The sequence below is a fragment of the Lepisma saccharinum genome, chromosome 9 (genome assembly GCF_977018435.1).
Source record: "Lepisma saccharinum chromosome 9, izLepSacc3.1, whole genome shotgun sequence".
In the NCBI taxonomy this organism is placed as follows: domain Eukaryota; kingdom Metazoa; phylum Arthropoda; class Insecta; order Zygentoma; family Lepismatidae; genus Lepisma; species Lepisma saccharinum.
Window position 1 is genome coordinate 40360824 of NC_139237.1, and position 25098 is coordinate 40385921.

At 36.5% G+C, this 25098-nt stretch overlaps 1 protein-coding gene across 1 annotated transcript in view; it reads right to left on the bottom strand.

Annotated features, from left to right (window-relative positions):
• Positions 1 to 25092, bottom strand: part of LOC145992638 (uncharacterized) — a 99481-nt gene extending 74389 nt beyond the window's left edge. The window contains exons 1-2 of the mRNA XM_083129009.1: positions 24852 to 25092; positions 6804 to 6965 (exon numbers count right to left, since the gene is read on the bottom strand). Coding sequence (XP_082985135.1) covers positions 6804 to 6965; positions 24852 to 25010 — 321 coding nt within the window. The 5' untranslated portion in view covers positions 25011 to 25092. The remainder of the gene's footprint in view (positions 1 to 6803; positions 6966 to 24851) is intronic.
• Between the last annotated feature and the right edge of the window lie 6 nt (positions 25093 to 25098).

Consider the following 25098-nt stretch of genomic DNA (forward strand, 5'->3'; position numbering starts at 1 on the left):
GGTGTGCAGAACGGACGTCGCGAGTGATAGTATGGTCAGACGATGGTGAAGACAATTCACAGAAGGCCAATCGAATGTGCATAACCCCATACCACCGAGTACATGCGGGCCCTTTGCATCACTTCAGGTGAGAGATCTTGGACCACTCACTGTACAGCCCTGGCCTTGAATGTACAGACTTTCATCTCTTTGTTTAACTGAAGAGGTTTCTGGCAGGGCAAGGATTTGACAGCTACACTGCGGTAGAGATAGTTCCAGTCTTGCTGTCAGGCACATATGCCATGGTAGTGCCATGCTACGACAAATGCCAGAACAACAGTGGTGATTATGCTGAAAATTAGTTTAAACTCACTGTTACTAATGCAATAAATTACAACTGATATTGTTGTTTTATTTATGCCTAATTGGTAGGGACCTTGATTTTTTGTTATTTTTTTTTTAAAATTGGTTTATTTTTTATTTTTTACAATTCGGTGTTATTTCCCCAAAATTCACATTTTCATTTTGGCATATTTTCTGGCAAATATCTGAAATTATACCTTCATGGTGTTTTTAAACTAGCTACTGTTTCAAATTGTAAGTCGCATGGCCTACGCCTCTTCGTGCGAGTTTGATATCTTGAAAGTTATTTTGGGAAAGTTATTTTCCATACCCCCTTTTTAATTTTAAGGTAAGGGTTTTAGATAATGGAATTTTCCCGGTATATACTGAAGGGTGCATAATGACCATAAGTGGCGACACACTCAAAAAATTTAAATCAATCAATCTCATGTGACAGATACCGATATATTATGGCACCAAAAATTGGCATTATCTTTTTTTGACTTGTTAGTGTTATGTTTCCCAAAATTCGCGTTTTTGTTTTAGAACATTTTTCTGCCAAATATACCGAAACCTAATACTCCATTGAGCTTTTAAACTACAATTTAAATTGTAGGTCATATGGTCTACGTATTTTCGTAACAGTTTGATATTTTGGAACAGATTTTTGTGGAAGTAAACTTAAAGTGCTCCCCTGCACTTTGCCATGAAGGTGTATAGGGGTGTGGAGTTAGAGCCCCACACTTTCTTGATCACGGTTGAAGGTAGGGGATGTGATCAGCACCACGCTCCTGACTATCTTTATCCCTCAAAGTTTCCTCCAGGTACCCGCTTGATATGACGCTGAGTGGGCGCCTGAGCAGTTTGAATAGGTAGAAAAGATCCCGGTTCTCCCCCGCAGGGGATTGATCTCGGGTCTCTCACATGGTAGTCAGATGCCCTAACGACTCGCGCGACAAATACTGAAGATGTGGCTCCCGTGTGACAGTTGATACGCACTCGATCTCCTGTTAGAACCCTGCCACTTTGCTCTGTGATGCAACTGGTTTTGATAGAAGTTGAAAAAATCGTGGGAAATACATGATTTAATCTGTCTGTCGGAATTATTCCATGTATAAAACAGGCACTATAATTTACTCTTGAATAAAATGTTGGAAAACTTGCACGTTCTATGTACACAAACATGGCCTAGAAAAGACAAGAATGTTGTATTTCATGGAATTTTTAGTTTCTTTAGGACATCTTTTAAAAAAATTGCTAAAAACGCCAACAATTTGCATTTTATGCCAAATTCACAATATTTCGATATTTCGAACGGGCGAAAAATGTGTAAAGACATCACTGCACATTCCTAAACATAACTTTGGAGCAATTACCAGTTTTCACGGAGTTTCAACAGACAGGACAGAGTGTGGCGTTAATTTCATTGGAACACTAGCAGAAAATTTGAGGTTGGGAGCATGCACTTTCCAATTTTTATAACGTTCACCAAAGCAGATTTATGTTTCATTTTTTCGTGATAGTATTCAATATATATCTCGTTTCGTTGCATTCTTCTTGATATCTAAGAATAGTGCAATGTCATTGTAAACGTATGTTAACTTGTGTGAAACCAGTAATATGTCAGGATGATGAAAGAAAACCTTCGTAAGCACTAACTAACTAACTAACTCTCTAGCCTTCTTAAACCCGAAGGTTCATGGCTGCAGCAACACAGGCCTTCCATCTGTCCCTATCTTGAGCAAGATCTATATACTCTTTCCCATCCCTACCGATTTCCCTTAGGTCCATCTCAACGTTGTCCCTCCATCTTCGTCTTGGTCTTCCTACAGGTCTCTTACCATCTGGTTTCCCAACAAGAATCCTGTAAACTCCTCTTTCCTCTCCCATTCGTGCCACATGGCCTGCCCACCTTCGTAAGCACTGCTACATTAAATAATGTGAAGTGAGCCAGAAGATTAATAAAATTCCAGCAGCATATTTGCAGTCTAAAGCTCTTCTTGTTTATGTATGCGATTTTTGTTGGATGTTGCAGTCCAAAGACATCCAACAAAAATCAATTCCATACGAGTGCCATTCATGCAATTTCTGTCGCATGTTGTAGTGAGATACTTTGTCGATTTTGAAAATAATCGTATATATCAACGAAGCATATTTGTTTCCATGTTCCTTCAGTTTGTCCAACGAAATGCCTTACTACAACATTCGACAACCATCGGACGGCGCCACCCGCTCCCATCCCCTCTATCTGTTGACAGTTCTGTCCCCTTACTACTCCCATACGGACAAGAAAAAATGATAATTCATTGCATTTTCCACGTAATATTTAGAGGCTTAACACATTTTTCTGCACCTCCGGAAATTTCTCTCTCTCTCTCTCTCTCCTGCCATCACCGCTTTCTATCGCCGTGGTTGTATTGTGTATAAAAGAGGCCTAAAAGTTGAGCCCGAAACTTAGCAACAAGATTTCCTGTTCCCGTGCAAAGTTCCATAACGATATTATTATTATATAAAAAAAAAGTCAATCAAGGCAAATTCCCTGACATTTCCCTGACTTTCTTTGACACCTCAAATTCCCTGACTTTTCCCAGTTTTCCAGGTCTGTCGCCACCCTGTCATCTTACTTGAGCATAGAGGGGAGATGTAGAGCAGAGCATGTGCAACTCCACTCAGCCATGAAAAGTGATAATAAATATTATTACTATTATTACATTACTATTTTTAGATTATTCTATTTTATCCCAACCCAAAACCTATTTCTATTCTGGTTGTTTTACATTAATTTTGTGCCTCTACGGGACAGTATGACGGCTGCCACCTGGCCCCCTTTCCAGAAAATGAAAGCCAATCTAAATTTCAAACATATAAGTTGATTTCCGTCACAGTAATTTACATCAATTATTATAATGGGGATGCAGCAATGTGATAATTTCAAACTCAAGTGGTGTTTCTTGAGGGGGCACTATTACGGGGTAGTATGCCTCCTTTACCCCCTGAAAAAATACCTTGTTTGCCCCTCCCTGGAAAGAATTTGTGGCCGTCCAAGATTAGGGGGCAAATGCCACTCAGTGCGCATGCCCATGCCTCTCTCCTCGAGAACGTTATACATCCGCTACTATTAGATCATTTTTTTAGTAGAACTTTACACTCAAGAAACAATCTCCCAATTTTTTTCAAGTCTCACCTGGCAACACTGCACTGAAGACCCAAAAACGGTTGGGAAGATGCACGAACGCTTGTGGTCAATCTATAACAACCTCCACTCCACTTGCATAGAAATTTTTTTATGGACAACGTTTATGGGGGGAATAATATCTGTTCATGCTGTACATTGAACTATCAAGATATCAGGGCAACAGCAGACAATGCAAGTTACCTGTGTGATAATTATGGATCAAAGTTGCAAATTGATAAGTACAACATTCAAATTTTTATGTGTTAACAAAAAGAACACATTGTTTCTGGCTGATAGGGTGCACACAGTTTGTGTCTTAGTTTAAAACAGTATTTCAAACAGGGTAGACAGAGAGAAAGAGAATAGGTGGGTGGGTAACTGCACCCAAACTTAAAAAATCTGCTACTTCAGATGATTGTGCAAAACATATATTTTTACAATGGAATTGATAGAACTGTGTCCAGCAGAAGTGATGCTCTGCTCTCCATGTTTTCAATAAAATATCATAAAGTATGAAAGTAACACCACAGAAGATATTACTTTCAAAAAGTGATACATAATTTTATTCTAAGTTCACTACACCAATAAATAAGCAGTTTCACTGGACCAGTTCGTGATTTACCTTGAATCAGGAACAATGTATTTAACTTAAAAACCAATTATTTGTGTTTATCTCATTATTATTATTAGGGGTGTGCAGGACAGAATTTTTTTGGTCCAGATGGGAATCTTTTTTAATCCCGACATTTGGGATGGAAAAATTAACGAATGCAATTTGTTCCAGCATGGCATTTGTTATGCAGTTTCCGATAGGTAACTATCGGAAAAATTTTAATCTATTCCAGTTTTAAAAAAAATAAGTACATTATAGTATGTATATAAGAGCCACGGTGGTCTAGTTGGTAGAGCATCTGACTGATACATGGGAGACCAGGGTTCGATTCCTGGGTTACGTGATCTAAGGTCGGAAGCTTTCTGGCTTTGTTCGCACATAAAGCAGCTCTAGGGCTCACCCAGCCTCACATCGATTGGTACCTGGGGGAAACCCTGGGTGGGGGGGGGTGTAAAGGTAGCCGGAGCATGGAACTCATCACATCACCTCCAAAATGGCCAAGATCGAGAATGTGTGCAGCCCTAGTTCAACATCCCCTATATGTTTTGATTGATTGATTTGGTGTTTTAAGTCCACTTTATGCACAGAAAGGCTAATCGGGACTGGACATACAGTTTAAAGTGGGATCCGAACCACTATGTGCCTCCACCGGGTATCGAACCTGAGTCCCCTTGATTACAAGGCACCAACGCTACCACTGCACCATCGGGGAGGCCCTCATCCCCTAAATGTGTCTTATGTCACAGTGCTATATGTATGGGGATTTTACCTTTACTTATAGTATGTATGTACACACAGTTGCTTGTTCATTGTTATTTCAGCTCTTGATGCTTTGGTCAGTCTTTCTTTTAGCGCATTTATAACAATCATTTCTTACATGAATTTTAGTGAGGTTGCTACTTGTAAGATAATGAAGCATGCCTGCTGAGGGGTCAAACATGTGTGACATTTTCCGGACCATGCACACATTTGTTATGCAGGATGTTAATTGTGCAAGCCACCATTGTACTTACATTGATTTACTTCAAGTGACATATTGTTTATTTCCACCACTTTTTAAAAAAATCAAGTAATATTTTTTTCTATTTTTAAAACTTGCCATATCTAATTTCTCCATTGAGTGCACATCTCAGGATTTTCACCACTCATTATACTTGTATAGCAGTAACAACCTGTCAAGATACATAATTTTATTTGGTATCCTAACAGATGCAATGAGATTAAAAGGTTCCAAAAAATGAACAATTTAGGGCAATGTATGTGCCGAAGTATTTTGGTCTCAGTCCCGTATGTGGCTTTTGCCCATTCATGCCACACTAAGAACCAAATCACAGAAATATTGCTCCCTGGAAGGAGAAAAAAAACCTTGCAAGTTCAATGTCTTGAAAAATTAAAATCTCAATTTATGTGGAAATTTCCAATTTAAGAACGGGGAAATTTTATTAGGGCTGGTAGTAACAGTATTGAAAAGTATCAGTGAGAATTTATCAATAGTAAATCAATACATATAATAAGAATCAAATACTTACACTAATATTAATCAATATTTTGAAAAACTTTTAATATTACATTTTTTAAGCATTGATATCGGAGGGAATCAGTGAAGTATCGGTATTGGTTCAATGAGGTATCGGCTTAGCCATAAATTTTATCCTATAATTTACTGCAAAGAATATTTTTCACCTGAGGTTACAAGTCATAGCAACTGAAATAATATAATTTTCATAAATCTCTGGAATACTTATAAAGGAACAAAAATGTACCACTTGTAAACAAAAATTACCAAATACTATCAATGTGTGAGTATACTGAAGTAACAATAGAGGAAAAAGCAATGTATAAAACATTAGTATTTTTCAAAACAGTAAAAAAAAACATAAAAACAGTTGATAAAAAATGGAATGAACCAATAAAAAGAGATAATTTTTAATTCTATGTAGTGTCGCGTTCAGAGTTGGTTTTATATTAAAATTCACAAACTAGTGTATATCGCATTAGAAAGAAAGAAAGAAAAAAATAAAAAGAAGAAGAAGAAGGAGGAGAGAGAGATCGTGCGAGAGAGAGAGAGAGAGAGAGAAAGCTGTAGAGTATGAAAATAGTTGCCAAACAATATGTACTAATGTCCGTTCTTTAACTTTAGAAATATGGAGGGGGAAAGGGGGGGAAGAGCTGAAAATTAGCTATCTGGAAAAGCTATGGAAATCATTATAAAAAAGAAGAAAGTTTTTCTTACCAGTTCCAAGCATTTTTTCTTTCATTAGAATATTCAAACCCTGGCTTTCAAAGTAAAAATTACATAGGTTTAGTTCACTGTTTACTATGCATTTTTCATGATTAATTGCCCTCAAATGAAAATCAAAATGTTTAATTTCACAAGTTCAATTTTGCTTCTGGAGGTAAGTATGAATGACGAACAGCTGAAATACCTGATGGGAAAATTTCAATATGTTATTAGGACCTGTGACATTTCAGCATGTCATGCTGACCCTCTCCCATGTAGCCCACAACAGTGTTAGTCAGTGCACTATCAACAAGGCCTCCTTTTCCTTGCACACTGTTCTTAAGGAATGCATATATCATTCTGGTTCTGAACTACATGTTTACCATCTTGCATTGCTAACACACCAGTAAAACTTTCACAAGTTATGTTACACCCTGTACTTGCCACAATGAACCCACCACTACTGTGCTCACCTCTTGGCTTGGCTTCTTCTGAATGCATTCTTCCACTGCCGACACGTAGCTGGTGAGAAGATTCTCTGACTCATGGCACATGTCTCGGAAGTCGTGGAAGTTATCCAACTTATTCACGCATGGCACGCACACAAACTTCGGCAGCAAGTCACGATCCGTAACCTAGAGAGAAATCAATACAAAAGCAATCAGTAGTAATGAGCACGAAGAGAAAGGTAATTATGTGCACTATGCAAAGAATATGAGAAAATGATAATATAATTAACCTATATACATTTGACATAAGTCTTTCAGCAGCTGAATAAAATATCAACTGAGCATTGTTGTCACTGTAGTTCTCTTGTCTGTAAATTTACTCTAGGAAACTAACTGCAAATATGTGCAGTTTGTCTAACTCTTCATTCCTCTTGTCACTTAGTGCACTATCATCTCAAGAGCATTTGTATTAGTGCTGCACTGAGCATTTTTCGCTCTGGCAGCAAATAAAATGCTAGATGGCATACAGAATTGATAGGCCTTCCGCCCAAGCAAAAAACGCTCGAACGAGTGGAATACACTTGAACTGTCATTTGTCTAGGGTAGTGGGTAGTGGGATCATGAAGTAAAAGACAATGTGAAATTGAAAAATAAGTGAACATAGTTATCATCTCCATGTTAAAATGCAGTTTTGAATCTTACCGAGATATATGAACATAAAATAGATGATTATGGGCTGAAACTACCGAGGCTGACATTTTATGTTTCTACGATTATTGCCACATTAAAATGATGTTCGATTCAATGTTATAACTGCATTTTATTATTTTGCAGAATATGATAATCTATTTGGTAAGTGAACAATTGTACTGCTTATTAGGTTCTGAAATATGGGACGTTGCCAATCATTCCACTACAAGTACAGTACGCTCAAGCCTGGGAGAATCGAACGAGTTTGAGTGAGTGAAAGTGGTCCCTGCAGTCCTCTGATTTGTATGTTTTTTTTATATTATACTCTTGCGCACAAAACTAGCATACAAGTCTTCAAGTCACTTTTGTGCCTCTTAAGGTTTATTCGTGACAATACGGATGTATGATAAAAGTGACGAAAGGACACTCACAAAGAAACATTACTGGCCTCTGTAACTCTCAATTGTTGCAACAAATTTAAAATTCTTGCAGCTATTTTAATACTTAGCCAGTAAACAGTTTGCTCTGGAATGGTGGTGACTTGCTTGTGCAGATTTATCAGAAGAAATGTTACTCTGTCTAAACAACAAACATTATTTTTTTAGTCTCCAAAGAAAATATAGTGTATTGAAGAAGACTCGTCTATTCAAAGAAATGCTAATTATGGTGAATTACTTGACTTAAAAATGTTAATTTTACAAAACAATCTAACCATGCATTGAACAGCTCCCTCTCAATAATACAATAGTTATAGAGTTACAAAAATGTGTTTTAGAGTTCTTTGACGTCACGATGTCACTCAATGCACTTGCCGACAACCATTAGTAATAATGGTACTATTATTTTCTTCTTTTTGTAGTGCCGAACTTCAGTTAAAGTTCTCTTCCACTGTGCAGGAATCTGCTTACTGTAAGCTGTCAGTGGTCGGGTCCGCAGTTTTCAAATTAAGTTTTGAGCGAAATAAACTGAAATAGATACCATATAAATATGTATGATTCTCAAAACTAAGTTTTCTCAATTATCATGTGTCCAGTTTCATAAATTGAATTACAAGAACACAAATTCGCTTGAAAAAATCCACATTAAAGAGAAGTATAGATATGCAGGAAAACATAATGAAGCCCATTAACGTCTACTTAACATAAGTTTTTGTTATTTATTAATTACATTCATGTTCATGAAACTATTAATTAAGGTATAAAAAAGTTTTCTGAAAATCTATTGAAAATCTTATCTGGAATACCTTACCATCTTTGGAACCTTGCAGCACTTTCACGGTATAGTCCATAATAATTATGGTGTGCAAGCATACTACACTGTCGGGTCTAGCCTCCCCCCCCCCTCCCCCGGCTTCTGGTGAAATATAGTAACCCTAGTCTCGGCCAGAGGTCAGAAGTAGCATGCTACTGTAGCTTGCTATAAAATTTGTAGCGGTGTTACATTTTGAAAATTGAAGCTGTAGCGAAGCTACAAAATTCCTGTAGTTATTGCGAAAATTTCACTACTATTTCTTCTCGGCATTTTGAGGTAAATTTTGAATGTGGCAATAGCGTCAAAGAAAATTTCGACAATAATGCTTACTTTTGCAGGAGATTCATAAAGACAAATTCTATTACATGGAAATACGGAAAATCTATATTATAAATATCTTGATATCGCAGATTATAAATATCCATGTAATTTATTTCAGTAGAGAATAATTCTAATATCCAGATAACTAACTGATGTATATGAATATATTCTGGCTAACAGCTACTTTTTTTTTTTAGCTGTATCACTCTTTTGGGTAGAAATATGCCTAGTTTGCTCCACCTCCGGAACAAATCCTGTGGATATCCATGGTGTAAGAGACAGCAAAATGTCATTAATTACTGTGTACAACACAACTTTCAGTGCAAAAACGAGCGATCAATTTACCACTACAATGACAAAGCAATAGTGAGATCAATCAATGACTCAGTACGTTAACAGCATTGATCATTGTTAGTACATAGGTTATCACCAGCAAGAAATTATTGTTACAAGAACGATAGATATACACTTTCTAGAATTGAAGTTATTTTTGGCATAGATAATATTTCTTCACATATTTTAAAATTGCAATACGTTTTGAACACTCGGGTTTACACGTCAGATTCCTCAATATATTTTATGATATTGTAAAACGTACGTACTGCTGAGACTATAATTTTCTTTAATTAATATCAGTTTCCAAATTTATGTATTTTTCCTACTTGAACGTCGCTTTTCTATAACTTCCGCTACTGATGACAATGAGGATACATGGTTTATTTAGTAATTCTCTTATCCACAATCGCTTCCTGCCACTTTTGGCTTATTGTGAGAATGATGAAGAATGATGGGCAGTGTGGAGAATGAAGGAGCAGGAGGATCCCATTCTCCCAACTAGGCGTCTTTCCTAGTTTTTGTTTTGAATCCACTTTATACACAGATAAGCTATTTTTTTTATGAAGAAGTAGCTCAAACATAGCGAGTGGTACACATGAGTAGCATAGTGAGCTACTTTTGGGTAAATGTAGTTGTAGCTGTAGCGAAGCTACATTTTGGAAGAATAGCTGTAGCTGTAACGAAGCTACTTTTAAAATGTAGCATTTTGATCACTGGCCTCGGCCCATTAGCTTGCAGTAAATGTAAGTCATTTCATGCTATAGTATTATTTTATTGACTCTCATACTCTAATTTTTAACTATAGTTAATTATACCTAATCACCAGTGGCATCTTGTGGCCTCAAATTTGGCCGGGGCTTATTTTTTAAAGAATTTAAAATATAATGACAATTCACATGAATTACAAAAAATAGGTTTTTTTTCTTCTAGACTACAAAACTGGACTTACTTTTTTGAAAGAATTTAAAATGTAATGACAAATTACATGAATTACAAAAAAACGGGTATTTTTCTTCTAAACTACAAAACTGGACTTTTTTTTAAAGAATTTAAAATATAATGACAATTCACATGATTACAAAAGAAACAGGTATTGTTGTGAAACATACCTTTCTACGAACGTTGACTCCTGTTCTTCTGCTAAGCAAATTTTGTTATTACTTTTTCGTTGAAGCCCTCTATGTTTGAAATGTATTCTTTCTCTATTGTAAGCAAGTGCCAAGGCATTTGGTCTGTCTTGTCCCATTGCATTTCTTAAGCAGGTTTTAATACGCTTCAATGTGCTGAAACATCGTTCAGATTCAGCTGTTGCCACTGGAGTTAGAGTTTGTTTTTCAACTCTTCACTACAATAAAGAACACGAAGTTACCTCTCCTATAAAGGAATAATAAATCTGGGAAGATGCCTCTGTTTAAAGATTGTTCTCTTTCATTATGTCCTCGTAGAGCAAGTTCATGTCGACCACAGAATTTTAAGCAATCGATAATTCTATTTAATATATGCCTATTTTTCCGGACAAATTCATTGTGTCTTGTAATTGACAGCCTATGTAATTCATCAATTTGTGTTCGAACATCAACCCTGCCAAACTCACTCAAACATAGCGAATGAAAGCCACCAAAACACTACACAACAACATGCGACGCAACGGAAGTAGCTCCGAATCAGCATTCAAATCCATTGCACTCTCCCCTTCTCTCTCTGCTAGTATGTGACCTTCACTGTAGCTTAGGTGGGTGTAGGCCACGCCTTCCTTTGCGACGTGCCCCGGAAAGCGATAATTGACATCAATGCCGCTAGGAGCGCTGTTGTATCCATTGAAACAGAGGATGAATTTACGTGGTTAAAAATCGCCTTTTAAAAGACGGTGTGATAGTTATGTGTTATGGTGATTGATAATTACGTAAATACGTCCGTTTTTCTTTAGGGGCTAAGCCCCGGAAGCCCCAAGGGACGAGATGCCACTGCTAATTACACTTGAGCAATTCCAGAAAATTGTCAACCTGGTGTGTGAAAATCAAAGTGTAACCAAGTAGCATGTATTATACCTTGTTGGAAAGAAAACTTCATGTAGATTTATGTAGTATAATTATCTCCTAATGTAACTGATTTTTGCAGCTGCAGTATAAAAAAATATGATGGTACTGCTAGTTGGAGTTCGCATTGTATAAATAATGGTTTTATTTCAACACCTATAAAATAATTCAGAAACTATCTACCTGAAAGTTAATTATATTACTAGAATGTGCAAACAAATAACATTCTTTTGCACAGAAATTGTATACTAAAAATATCATGTAAGAAGAAGTAATGCACGCTAAACTTTATTAAGCAGTAGTGTCAGTCTGTTACCAAAATATTTGAAAAAGTTTTTTTATAAGAAAATCCAAAGTGATAATTTCATAAAACTTTATATCCTGTGTTAGGTTTACCCAGACTACTCAGACAAAAAATTTCACAGTTATATCTTAAGGCATTAGGGTATTATGGGTAGGTAACGGACTGACACTGGTAACAGACTGACTTTGGTAACTGACTGACATTATAAGGAGAAGTTATATAAAATATTAAAAAACTTTCATACATGCTATCTGACAGTCCTGCTTGAACTTTTATTACTCAAAATGATTTTTATAAAGTTATAAAATAATGTTAGTTTTATTATAAAATCATTTTTATTGTAAAAATCATACTTAAATATATTTTAACAAAATATATTTTCTTTTGTTTCGAGATGCTAAGATTAAGCAATGCTGAGAAGCAGCAGAATTATAGACAGTGTATGAAAAAAAGGCTTGTTATGAAGAAGTAAAGAGAAAAGATGCTGAAAGACAAAAAATAAAAAGAAGTGCACTTAGTGAGAGAGGTAAACAGCAGCTTAAGAAGAAAAAACGTGAATACAAACGGAAGGAAAGACAGAGGAAAAGAGAAACTACTGCCGCTGTTTCTCCTGAAACACCGACAAAAGTGTATTCATCACGTCAATCATTTGGGAAAACAAAAAAAGTGCATCATCTGCCTTACCTGCTTCCCCCAGAAAGAGACGAGCTCATATAGTTGATTTTACAAGGAATGAAGGACTAAAGATTAGTAATAGCTCTACAGCTCCCTCAAGTGCTCAATCTGAATCAGAAACTAGAAATGTTATAAAAGAATTTTACTCCACAGATGAAATCTCTTAGCAAGCCCCTGGAGCAAGACACTAACTGTGTGCGAAGGTGGAGTAAAAACAAAATATCAGAAATGGTACTTACTTACAACCCTTCAGGAAGCATATGCAGTATTTTGCTTGAAACATGCTGAGATAAAAATAAGTTTTTCCACTTTTGCCGATTGCAGGCCCAAGTTTGTGAAAATGTTTGTGTTTGCATGACACATGAAAACATTAAACTGTTATTAATCGCCCTCCATTCTTCAGGTATACATGTTTCTACAGAATTTCGGCCATGCCATTTATAGACCAGATAGTATGTAGTCAAGATAATGAACCTTGTATGACTGGCAAATGCAAAATATGTACAGACTTAAATTCCATAACAGATAGTGATGAAAGTGAAACAGATCTTTCAGAGTTCTGTAAGTGGTATGAGTGGGTAAATACTACTAACAGTGTTGAGAAAACTGAAAAGACTGGAACTGTCCAAGATTGTTTTAAGTCTCTGTCAGGAAAAATTCCACACTTTCTGCATCATACTTTCATAAAACGTAAACAGCAGATGGCTTTCCAGGGAAGGATTCAAAACTTAATGAAGAAGAAGATGTCTTACAAATTGACTTTTCTGAGAACTTCACATGCAAGGAACAGGATGAAATTCAATCTGCCCATTGAAGCAATAAACAAACTACCGTTTTTACAGCTGTAACTTGGTTTCACGATGGAACTACATCACAAAAAAAGTATTTTGCTATTGTATCTGACTGCTGTAATCATGATAAATACAGTGTACATGTATATTTTAGATTATCTCCAAAAAGAATCTTGGATTACCAATTTCCAGTCTTCATATTTTCTCAGATGGCGCAGCTTGACAGTTTAAACAAAGGTACACTTTATGTAACATCATATACTTTTTTACAGCAGGAACAAACAACATTGAGTGTTTTTTTTTCAACTTCCCATGGTAAAGGGGCTGTAGATGCAATTGGGGGAGAAGTAAAGAGGATGGTGAGGGAAGCTGTAATGGCTGGGAAGACTTCAATTCACTGTGCACATGAATTTGTCACATTCCTTCAAGAAAAGAAGACAAAAATTGTAGTAGCAGAAATCCCAATTTTCACCATAGAAGACATGAAAGCAACACTACATGAACACTGGCTTAATATTCAACAAATTCCAAACACACACAATATTCACCATTTCAAAGTCATCTCTAAAAATGTCATTGAATGCTCCAACTATACAGGATTGACTGAGAAATTTGTTCATTACTTCTTAAAAAATCAGTGTTCTGGAAGTTACGAAGTATTACAAAACAGTTCTTTGGAAGTTGAGAAATATTATGCAGTATTTTATGATCAGACATTTTATATTAACAGAATATTAACCATGGACAATGATGAAATATCGTTCAGTTAACAGCTTTTTCTGGACCTAATGATATAGAAACTGTAAACAAGAAGTTTTCATTTTATGGTCCAGTTGAATTGTAGGGTGCTGGTCCTTTTGAAATTCCACATTTAAGAGAAATAGAAAAATAATTTAAAGATTTTAAGAAGGCAGCAGTGTAACATTGTCATACAGTATTAGCACAGTTTATATACCTTATTTCCTTTGTACAGTGTTTAAATAGTTCTAGTGTTACTTATTATTAATAGTTTTTAGTGTTACTTTAACTAATTTCAGTTATATAGTAAAGAAAAACATTTTTCTTAGTAAGAATATGTGAGTCTGTTGAGTTTATGAATATATTTCAGAAGGTGTCAGTCCGTTACCATACATGTCAGTCCGTTACCAGGCTTATTTTATTTTTTTCTGCACCACTGAATAAAACTGAAGCATTCAGATTTTGCTGTCTTACTGTACCACCTTCCACTATTAATCATTGAAAAAGAGAAGTACTTAAGTGTCCAACTTTCAGAGAATTTTATCAAAACATTCAGTAATTTGAAACGGTGGGTTGACACATGGGTCAGTCCGTTACCATGCATTTTTTAATTATTTTCTCCATAGTCAGGCAAAATTGTGGAAAGTTTGTTACTGGGTTAAAAAGTACTCTTTCTGTTATCTAACATGTTGATGTTTTGGAAATTTAATATTGCATATCTGCCTAATTAAATATTTAAAAAGCTGAAGAAAATCTTCTAAAGTGTCGGTCCGTTACATCTGGAATTGCTCACTTAACTAAATTCAATTGAATTGCATATCGGAGGTAAGGAGGAATTTAAAAATATTTCAATTACGTAATTAGTATTATAATTTGATATCTATTTTTATTTATAGAATTTCAGAGCGTGGTTATTGGAAAACAGGAAAGAATGCCCATTTTTGTTCTCACGATGATAAAAATCAAAGGCATACTCAAAAAAAAATTTGGTTACGATAGCTTAACGTGAAATTGAATAAGCTAAATTTTGATGTAACTTGTTTTAAATTAGGTCTACTGGAGTTAATTGGAGTACAAATTCGGGTGTCCATAATTTTTAATCTGGTAGTAGCCATAATGATGAAGATATATTGTAACTAAGTGAAAAAGTGCCAAAGTCAGGATTCATACTTGGAGCTTTCAGTGTTGAGATCACCAGCCAATCATCCACCGAGGTCATTTCGGAGATTTGTGATTATGAAGGTACCGTGCGCTCATTTTGATTTTCAGCCGAGAGATCGGGAGAAGCATGGCGGACGGCGCTGACGGAAATGCCGACATTTGCGGCCTGTAATGCCCGCTTATTTTTATGGACATATGCAGACATTTATATAAATATTGCAAAAAAACGAGCACAAACCTGTGTTATAACACGCAAAAGTTATTCTGTAATTCATCCAAGTTCTGCTCTTATATACGGGTCATTCCATGGGAAGTCACCAGAATTGTCCGGAAACGGGTCGCCTCATAGTAACAGATTGTAACAAGCTTTTGTGCACGTATAGAGTTAGTAAGGAAATATCATTGTGTGAAATATCTCGTTTCAAAACATAATACATATTGTACAGGGTGCCTCTAAAGAATGTGATCCTTCAAAAAAAGTACAAGACACCGACATTTTCACATAATTGTTAAGGAACAACGAACTGAGATAGAAAGTATGTTTTTGCTTTATTGTACAAAGTAAAATATACTTGGTTGTAACGAAATGTAGATTTTGCCTTACCTTTATATGTGTATGCCCAGGAAGTGGTTGAAATTCATTGTCATTACGATGTGCGGCAGAAAATCAGGTAAGTTTATTAATTTCCCCCCTAATGAGGAAATCAGCCAAAGTCTTTATATTCGTCATAGTATGACTTCTATGTATGGTTCATCAGCACACACCCTCATATTGCTGTTTAATGTTTCTGGTTATAAATTACAGACACTTTTTACAGTATGTGTGGGAAAGAAAGTGCAAAATGAGGCTATTTCAGGAGTTAAAATCATGTAATGGGAAAGGTGGCAACACTATGCAGGTGGTATAATTGGAAACACCTGAACTTTGGTATTATTTACAGGAAATATGAAAATTGCACTCTGCCTCATTTGGTATCTGTTGCGGACATACGAAATGCGTGCAGTGTAGAATGTCCGTAATACGGAAGTTTTCAATAATCATATCCCAAGTCAACTGGAAGTTGTAAGTGGAAAGTAATTTCAAGGGATCAATCGGAGAGTTGCAATGTGGAATATAATTTTACATTGACAGTGAAGGTTGTCAATTTAGTTCACTGAAAACAGCTCATTTGTATTTCGCAAATGCAGTGTGAATACGTTGCACAGTTGCTGAATCCAGGGCAATGCCAGTCTTTGGTGAAGGCAGTATTCCTTTCTCAGCTCTCAGTTTTTTGGCTGTTTGTACCATGTACTCAGTAGTGTTGAAATATTCTTTAACCTTTGTTGTTTGCCAACTATGAGGAGCAAGTGTGAGTATTGGAAGCTGTTCAGCTCTCGAAGTCTTGATGAATTTCTGCTGGAGTTCTGACATGAGAAGGTTTTTCAGCATGAGTTTTTGTAGCCTCAGCAGATTCTTCTGACTCTTCAGAGATATGTAAAACTGCTGCAACATGCTTTCTAACACAAGATTGTATTTGCTTCATTTTTGCTTTTCCATACCTTTTCCTCTTCTCTTTGTTCACATGAGTCAGTGTCTTCATGGGAGATACTTGTATTTCATGCAGACTTGAATTCAGTCTCTTCGATGGACTAGCACTGCTGTCTGGAACACAATCACTGTCATTTACCTCATCAACATTACCCAAATCTTCATTCTGGTACTGTGTTTCTTTCACGTGTGTGTCACATTTTCCACACAATTTTTGCCCAGGAATCAGTTTACCACCACATATCCTTCTGTTTCTACAGTAATTGTCCTTAGTGACTTCTTACAAGGACCCTTGTGATAGAAAAATGGGTCGCAGTAATGAGAACCAAATATGTGAGAATAGTTTTGCAAGTAAACCTTTGCATGATGGAAACAAATGTTATCCACACTACCTATTCTAAATTTCAACAGTTCTTGATCTAAACCTAGCAAGGTGCTTACCAATATAGAGTGATGTAGGTGACAAGCATTGTCTATCTTCAAGCCTACACTGCACTGCACTCAGGGTTCATGTGGCACACAGCCCTGAGGCAATGCCATGTCTGTGTTTTTTAACTTTGAGTTATCACACACAGAATGAATGTCTTCCTCAAGTCTTACTGTTCTTCACACTAAATAATCTAAAAACACCACTACTCTCACCAAAATATTACGGTACACCACCAGAAGCCAGTCTCATATCACACAATAGATTTGGCGAGAAAACAAAAGTGTCCTGAAATTCACATGAAACAATTGAGTATCATGCTACCTTCATTTGGTGCAAAGGTACATAAACCTTAATCTTAAATCTCAGCTATCTTATCTACAGCGTAGGGTTCTTTGTAGACAACGAAACCAGACAGGATGCCTTCCAATGGAGACGTTTAAACGAATATATTATGTAAACACAGGATACATGGAGTAAGAATTTTACATGATAAGCTACATTCTTCTATAATTTTCTCGTTTACAGTCAATTTTCATCTCAATATTCTTCCTTTGTAATGGGCAGATCTGGATCGGGACTTCCTTCTTGATGGACGGTCTGGATCTGGACTTCCTTCTCAATATGGAGGATATGGACTTCCCTCTTAATGGACGTTCTGGATCGGGACTTCCTTCTTGATGGACGGCCTGGATCGGAACTTCCTTCTCAATGGACGGTCTGGATCTAGACTTCCTTCTTAATATGGAGGATATGGACTTCCTTCTTGATATGGAGGATCTGAACTTCCCTCTCGATATGGAGAATCTGGACTTCCCTCTGGATTTCAATTTATTTCGGTTTTGACTATTTAACAAATTCCTTTATCCTTTTCCAACTTTTTCCTCTAAGCTTTGGGAATAATACTAATATCCTCCCTTGGGGCTGCAATTGGAACGCGCCACCACTAACTAGGTACAACAGAGTGTATACTTGGTGCAAACGATTTACACGCGCATCCAAGTAGGTGCTACGGTTAAACCGCGCAACCAAAAAGTGCTGTGGGGCGTCGATCAGAACGCGCTCACCACTGATGTAAACAAAATTTCCCCTATAGGAATGGTAAATCAATCATACAGATGCAATATCTGTTCAAAGACACAAACTTGTATCATTGCTTTGACTTCCTTAATTTTCATATTAACTTACCTTGATTTGATTTATAAGATATATATATTAATTTACTTCTTTCATATTTATTCTTTGTCTTCTTATAATATATTCTATTGTTTTTCATCTTTCCAATTTGCTTTGTTCTTATTTATAAAATTATTCACATATATTATGCCAATTCTTAACCTTGCACGCCTGGTGCTGCCATCTCTATTCGTCTTTGGCAAACTATTCACATTACTTGATCCTATTGGGCACGTAACAATGAAAATGCACAAATGTTTCAGAATTTGCATTAACTTCTTTTTGTTTTTACAGGTGTGAGTGCATGAGTTGAAAGGAAAACTCAATTATGCATTATATGTGAAAGCAGATATTAGCAGAACGAGAGTACACATAATTCAGTATTCTATGAAAATGGTTCAGAGTGCAATCATGAAATTTCTCCTGAAGAACGTGTTGGAATAGTACAATATTTTACTGCCACTCATTTCTTCTTGATATCTTTCCCTCATATGGAACTTTGCACCCAAAAAGAGTGCTTTCTTTAGCTTTTTCATATTTTTAACATACATGACACACTTTTTAAGCAAGAAGGAAATATATTGCAGTCTTCCTTTTTAGTGTGGAGACCCCACACCTTGGGAACTGTTCTTGTGAGAACTATGAAGATTGCACTTTATTTCCTTCCACTTTAAAATATGACATAGATTTCCACATATATACCACATATGTGTGTGGGAAGTTGCTTTTACGGTTATGAAAAAGACAACCACAAATTAATATAGTTGTCACTAAACTTAACTTTTTTCATTGTATATATTTCCTTTACATAATACAACAACTAAAAATCATATGTCATTTCTTTTCGTTACGCTACAAGCATTTATCTTGTACCTTCGCGCTGTACGTTACCACGTCACTACACACTGAGAAGGTAACTTTAATCAGTCCTGTAGCCCAAACTAATGACCGTAGACATAAATAATTTTACAGTTTTCCATAATCCCCTGAGACATACAATTGAGCAAAATTTTATTAAAATTGGAGACGTAGTGGCGACTACCATTTCGGTGATTTGCCATGGAAAATAAATACGCTTTAGAAACGATGTTAAGAGCCACAGATAATAAAACATTTTAATCATAGTTTTGACCAGTAACGTCCTGCTTATGTTTATATCCTTGAAAGAGTTTTGGAGGTTTGGAGGTTTCGAATGTGCAACACTGTATCAAGATTACACTGCAGACGAAACCGTTAAAAGTCAATGATTTTCGTGAGCTTCCTTGTAAATTTGAAATCTCCGAGCTCGAGTTTTTTGTTCCTTGGCGACTAGATGAACACAGAGCTGTGAATATAGTGGCGAGCAGATGTAAACCAAGAGCGTGTTAATTTCGTACTGTGCGCAAGAGTGATATTCTTGGTTACTTGCCGTTACTTGTTTGTGTTATTGCAGTGTGTATGTGTGTTGTGTCAGTGAGACCATTGGAATGCCAGCCGCAAGGTTCACGTTAGAACAAAGAATTTTTATGTATGACACTTACGTGAAAACAGACTCGTGTCGAGACGTGTGTAGGCAATTTGTACAGAAATTCCCAGGCGTTTCCCTCCACATAGAGATACGGTTAGAGATCTTGTCCTTAAATTACGAGAAACTGGTTCGTTAAATTTTAAAGCACCTAAGCAAAAACGACAGATTCTAACCGAAGCAAAACTCGATGAAATTGGTGCAGCGTTAGAACGTTCTCCAAACAAACCTCTACGCCGTGTTTCACAGGAGATGGGCATGTCAAAATCAGCAGCACATACAGCCACTAAGCTACTAAAATTAAAACCGTACTCTTATAACACAGGTTAGTGCTCGTTTTGCAATATTTATATAAATGTCTGCATATGTCCATAAAAATAAGCGGGCATTACAGGGTGCAAATGTCGGCATCTCCATCAGCGCCGCCCGCCACGCTTCTCCCAATCTCTCGGCTGAAGATCGAAATGAACGCACGGTATATACTACCAAAATATTTTCAGAATTAATAATGTCAATAATTAAAAAATAATAATTCATTGACTGATTGATTTGGTTTATTTAACTTCGCTTTTCTGCCACTCTTGGCCAATCGCAAAGATGAGGATGAGTGATGATATGATGAAATTGATAAAGAACATCCATACCCAGGTTGGGATTTGAACTCGGGACATTTGGCATCATAGAGAGCTGCCACTCTGCGAAATAATAATACATCCTGATGGTTTGAACCAACATGTGGTGTCAGAGGAAGACACTATAGAATATGCATCTGTCACCAGCAAGCCCCCCTCCCCCCCCCTAGATTTTAGGTAACTCTACAATGGTTCCCAGTCCTGGTATGAAATATAAATAGTTAATCCAAATGAAGCATTCTTTTCGAAAATTAAACATTCTATATACATGAAAGAGATGAATGAAAGTGTTCAAGTAATGAGGCAATCAAACACGACAATCCTATCCTATTTAAAAAGTATAAAAGTAATACAGCAAGCATGTGGAATTATAATTTTGGTGCTAACAGCAGTAACAATTCCAAATATTTAATGATTATTCACAGATTTTATGGGAGTATTAGGAAATGTTTTAGGATACTAGAAACAATTCTGAAAGTTTCGAAGCTTGGAGAAACTAATTAAATTATGATTTTAAATATACTTTACGAGGGCATTCACGCCTCACAGTTATTTTTGGTTTATGAGAGGCATATTCTGAAGATTTGATTTGGTTTAATGCAACAATTCTTATCTATTGTATGTATTTATTACATATCAATTAAGATGGAATAGAAATAAAACACCAATTCAGACATTCATGTAAAACAAAAATAGAAGTCTGACAACTTCAAATATTGCGGCAATTTCTATAGTTTGGTTTACCGGTGAACCAGATAACATGGGAGAATACGTCACTGGCTTATGGTCATCTCAGTCACAGAGTTCTGGCAGATTTTCATGCAAGGATCGAAGGGGTTTCTTGCCTGAAGCCAGGTATTACATGATCCAGTGTTGGAACATTTATGCATGTTATTTTAATGCTACCTGCCCTAAACCTGACTGTACAAGTTAACAACAAAGCATTTAGGTAAGTAATACCACCTTCTCATCGAATGCAGGTGAAGTATATGGCAGAAGCAGCCTGTATCCAAGTCAACAGTAAACAAATGCCGCTCGCAAACGAAGAATCATATAGGACTCTACGCATGAGGAAGTCATTCCCAGAACACAAGTAGTAAGTAATCGGTGGTGGGAAGTAGCGTGCTACTTGCAGCATTGCTACCGTAGCTAGCTACAAAATTTGTAGCCTGTAGCATCACTACAATTTTTAGAATTGCAGCTGTAGCTGTAACAAAGCTACAAAATTTCTGTACTTGTAGAGAAAATTTCGCTACAGCTACATTTCTTCTCAGCACTCTGAGGTAAATTTTGTATGTGGCTACAGTGTATAAAACATCGATAATAATGCTTACTTGTGCATGAGTTTCATAAACTGTAAATGTATTATAAGATAATGGCAATACAGATAATCTAGATGATCAATATCTTGATATCGCTGATTATAGACCTGCATAGTTTATTTCATTATCATCTAAATAATTCTGAAATGCAGATCTAACCAACTGAAACATATAAATGTAATCTGACCAATTTGCACCACCCCTTGGGAAAAAAGCCACTTTTGCGCCCCCCCAAGATCCCGCACATATCCTTGGTGAAAGCAACAGCAAAATGTCATTAATTACTGTGTAAAAAAAAAAAAAGCAAATTACACTGCACAACAAATTTGAAGACATTTTCCGTCCTTTAGATGAAATCATGTGATTTTTATTAAACACAGGATACAAAATTGAGTGTGAAAACCGTATGCTTCTATCACGCATCACTTTTATTGGACAGCCACCTGATGCATGCGTGAAAGGCATATTACAGTACACTGTACACTAAGAAAGCACAGTAACAATACCTACAAACATGACATTGTGGAGGATTTACGCTTGTACATATATGTAGGGGTTTCCCTGATGATAGACCAACAATAGTCAGCAAGCATGCTGCCCTTCCAACCACTTTTCAAACACAGCATTGTCCTGGTGGAACCTTTCCCCATGTTCATCACTGACTGCTCCCAGGTTTTTCGGGAAAAAGCCGACATGTGTGCCCAGAAAGTGTAATTTGAGGGACATGTGGCATCCCATGATATGGAATCAGTGCACCATGTCACGAACAGTGATTCATATTTGTGTGCTTTGACATTACCCAGGAAACTAGAACACACCAACTTGAATGCCTGCCATGCTGCATTTGCTGGGTCAGATAATGTAGAATCAAACGGCTCCTATCTGTGTGCCAACAAACACACCTTCCTTAACCTTTGCCTCACTTAAGTGTGGGAATTTCGTCCAGAGGTACCTGAAAGCTTGGCCTTCTCAGCCTAGTGCTTTGACGAAGATTCTCATCAAACCAAGCTTGATGTGTAATGGGGCAGAAATACATTCTGATTGATTGTTTATATTAAAATAACTTCTCTCTCGATGCCGCATCCCACATTTTGGGGCTTCTCAATTAGATCTCGTGATATGTTCTTGATGCCTGTAGTAGCGGCCAGTGTTTACGGACATAATGATTATCTCTGTCCTGACTGTCCCACTCACAGAGGAAGCAACAGTATTTCATGTAACCTTCTTGCATACATCTTATCTTGTCATACCAATGTATAATTTCGAGCATTCATTCTTTGTAACACAGGAGAAACACACTGTTGGCTATTGTACCTTACGTTTCTTACATAACTTTCAAATTTTGTGTTTTTTGGCTAAATTATACGTGATACAGTAAACAAATTGCAATTTGTTTTTGTCATGCACAAATACATTACAATCACACATTTTCATCTAAAGGACAAATTTTGTGTTGTGCAGTGTTATCTGATAACTTGCAGTGCAAAAACGAGCGATCAATTTCTTGTAGATGTAATCTATCCTCAATGCAGCAGCATTTACTATAATTCAGCCATTCAGTAGAGGAATTTCCACCACACTGACAAAGCAATAGTGCCAATGAATGGCTTAATACATGAACAGCATGAAGAAATTATTGTTACAAGAACGATAAGATAGACAGGCACTTTCTGGAATTACAATTATTTCTGTCATAATATATTGTTCACAAATTTTAAAATTACAGTATGTTTAGAACAATCGGGTTTACATGTCAGTTTCAATGTATTTATGATGATGTAAAAAGTATGTACAAGTTATTGCATTTGCTACAGAAATGACAATTTTCTTTAGTTAAGATATATTTTCCAAATTTATATATTTTACTTTTGTTAATCGTGACAATGAGGATGAATATATATTTTTAGTAATTCCCTTATCTACAGTCTCTTTTTGCTCCTTTTGACTAATCATGAGAATGAGGAAGAATGAATGATAAGTGGCAGATGGGCAGCAGGAGGATGCCATCCATCCAACTATGAGTTTTTTCTAGTATTTGCTTTTACTCCACTTTATGCAGATAGATACTCGGGACTGGATCTTAACCACCATGTGCCTCCACCGGGTATCGAACCTGAGAGCCCTTGATTGCAATGTGACAAAGTTTTCACTATGTCATCAGGGAGGATTTGCTAACTAGGAAAACTGACATAAAGCATCGCTCTACCTGTCTCTCATTTATACCATAAAAGTACAGCACCTTGAATACGTACTTAGTGTGGAAAACAGCACGGTTGTGGGCTCTCTGGTAGGTTCCACTTGAATATGATACCACTAGAGGTACTAAGGGAGGTTCTTTTGCTTGCTTAAGACACAATATGGCGGGTACAGCTTCAGTAGCGTCGATGATTAGTGGGTTTACAGTGTTTTCAACCTTCTTAACCAAAAAAATGCCCCACGAACCATTCACGGATAGCCCCAAACCATTCCCAGATAGCCCCACAAACCATTCACGGTAAGGTTAGGTTAGGCAAACATAGTTAAAATTTGGGTCGTAGTAATATTGGGAATGTATATTTCGTTTTTTCATCTTCTTGGAAAACAAGCGCATCGTTGGAAACACTGATGGGATGTTACGTCATCAACACCCAGTTTACGTTTAGCAAGCGAGGAACAGGAACGGCAATTGTGCGTCGGAGAGATATTTTTCGTGAAAAACACATGATTTTCCGCTCCAGTAGATTCTACGATGACAGAAAATAACTCTACGAAGTATCCAAAAGCTAAAAAAAACTCATTCCAGTAAATACTTTCTTGTGTAAAAACGTTATTCCAATCAACAACTGTTACCGAAATAACATCCCGCAAACTAACATTTCCTGCAAGGGCTAATAAGACAAAATTGACAAATATCACATTTTTATCTTGTTCCTATTGTAAGTAACCTGCACTGAAATACGTCCATCCCTCTAGTGTATCGGTCAGGCTAATACACCATTCCTTACCAATAAAAAGTTACCATATTATGTCCAAGTACGGGGAGGACGATTATATTGTACAATCCACTATGGTAACATCCTGTTGGACCACTGTCTTGAATTTGTACTCTCTCTTGCAGTGTAAATTGTAATGTGCACAGTAAATGGTTAATTTTGCACTAAAAATTAGTGTCATTCATACAATTAATGGTATGTTACTTACAATGAGTGACAGACAGTTTAATATTTTCCTTGGAATGTCCTTTTGTAGACCTTCTTCTCGATAGATATCTATTTTCAAATCTGTCTTCTTTAAACACAGTCTGCATAACGTTTGATAATCTTCACCAATTTGTTGATGTCTTGATAATTTGGGACTCATTGTTCACACACAGAGTTCTCATACATTTGAAATACACTTCTCGGAAATTCCACCACGAAATGCAGGTCCGACTTTGAATAACGCACTT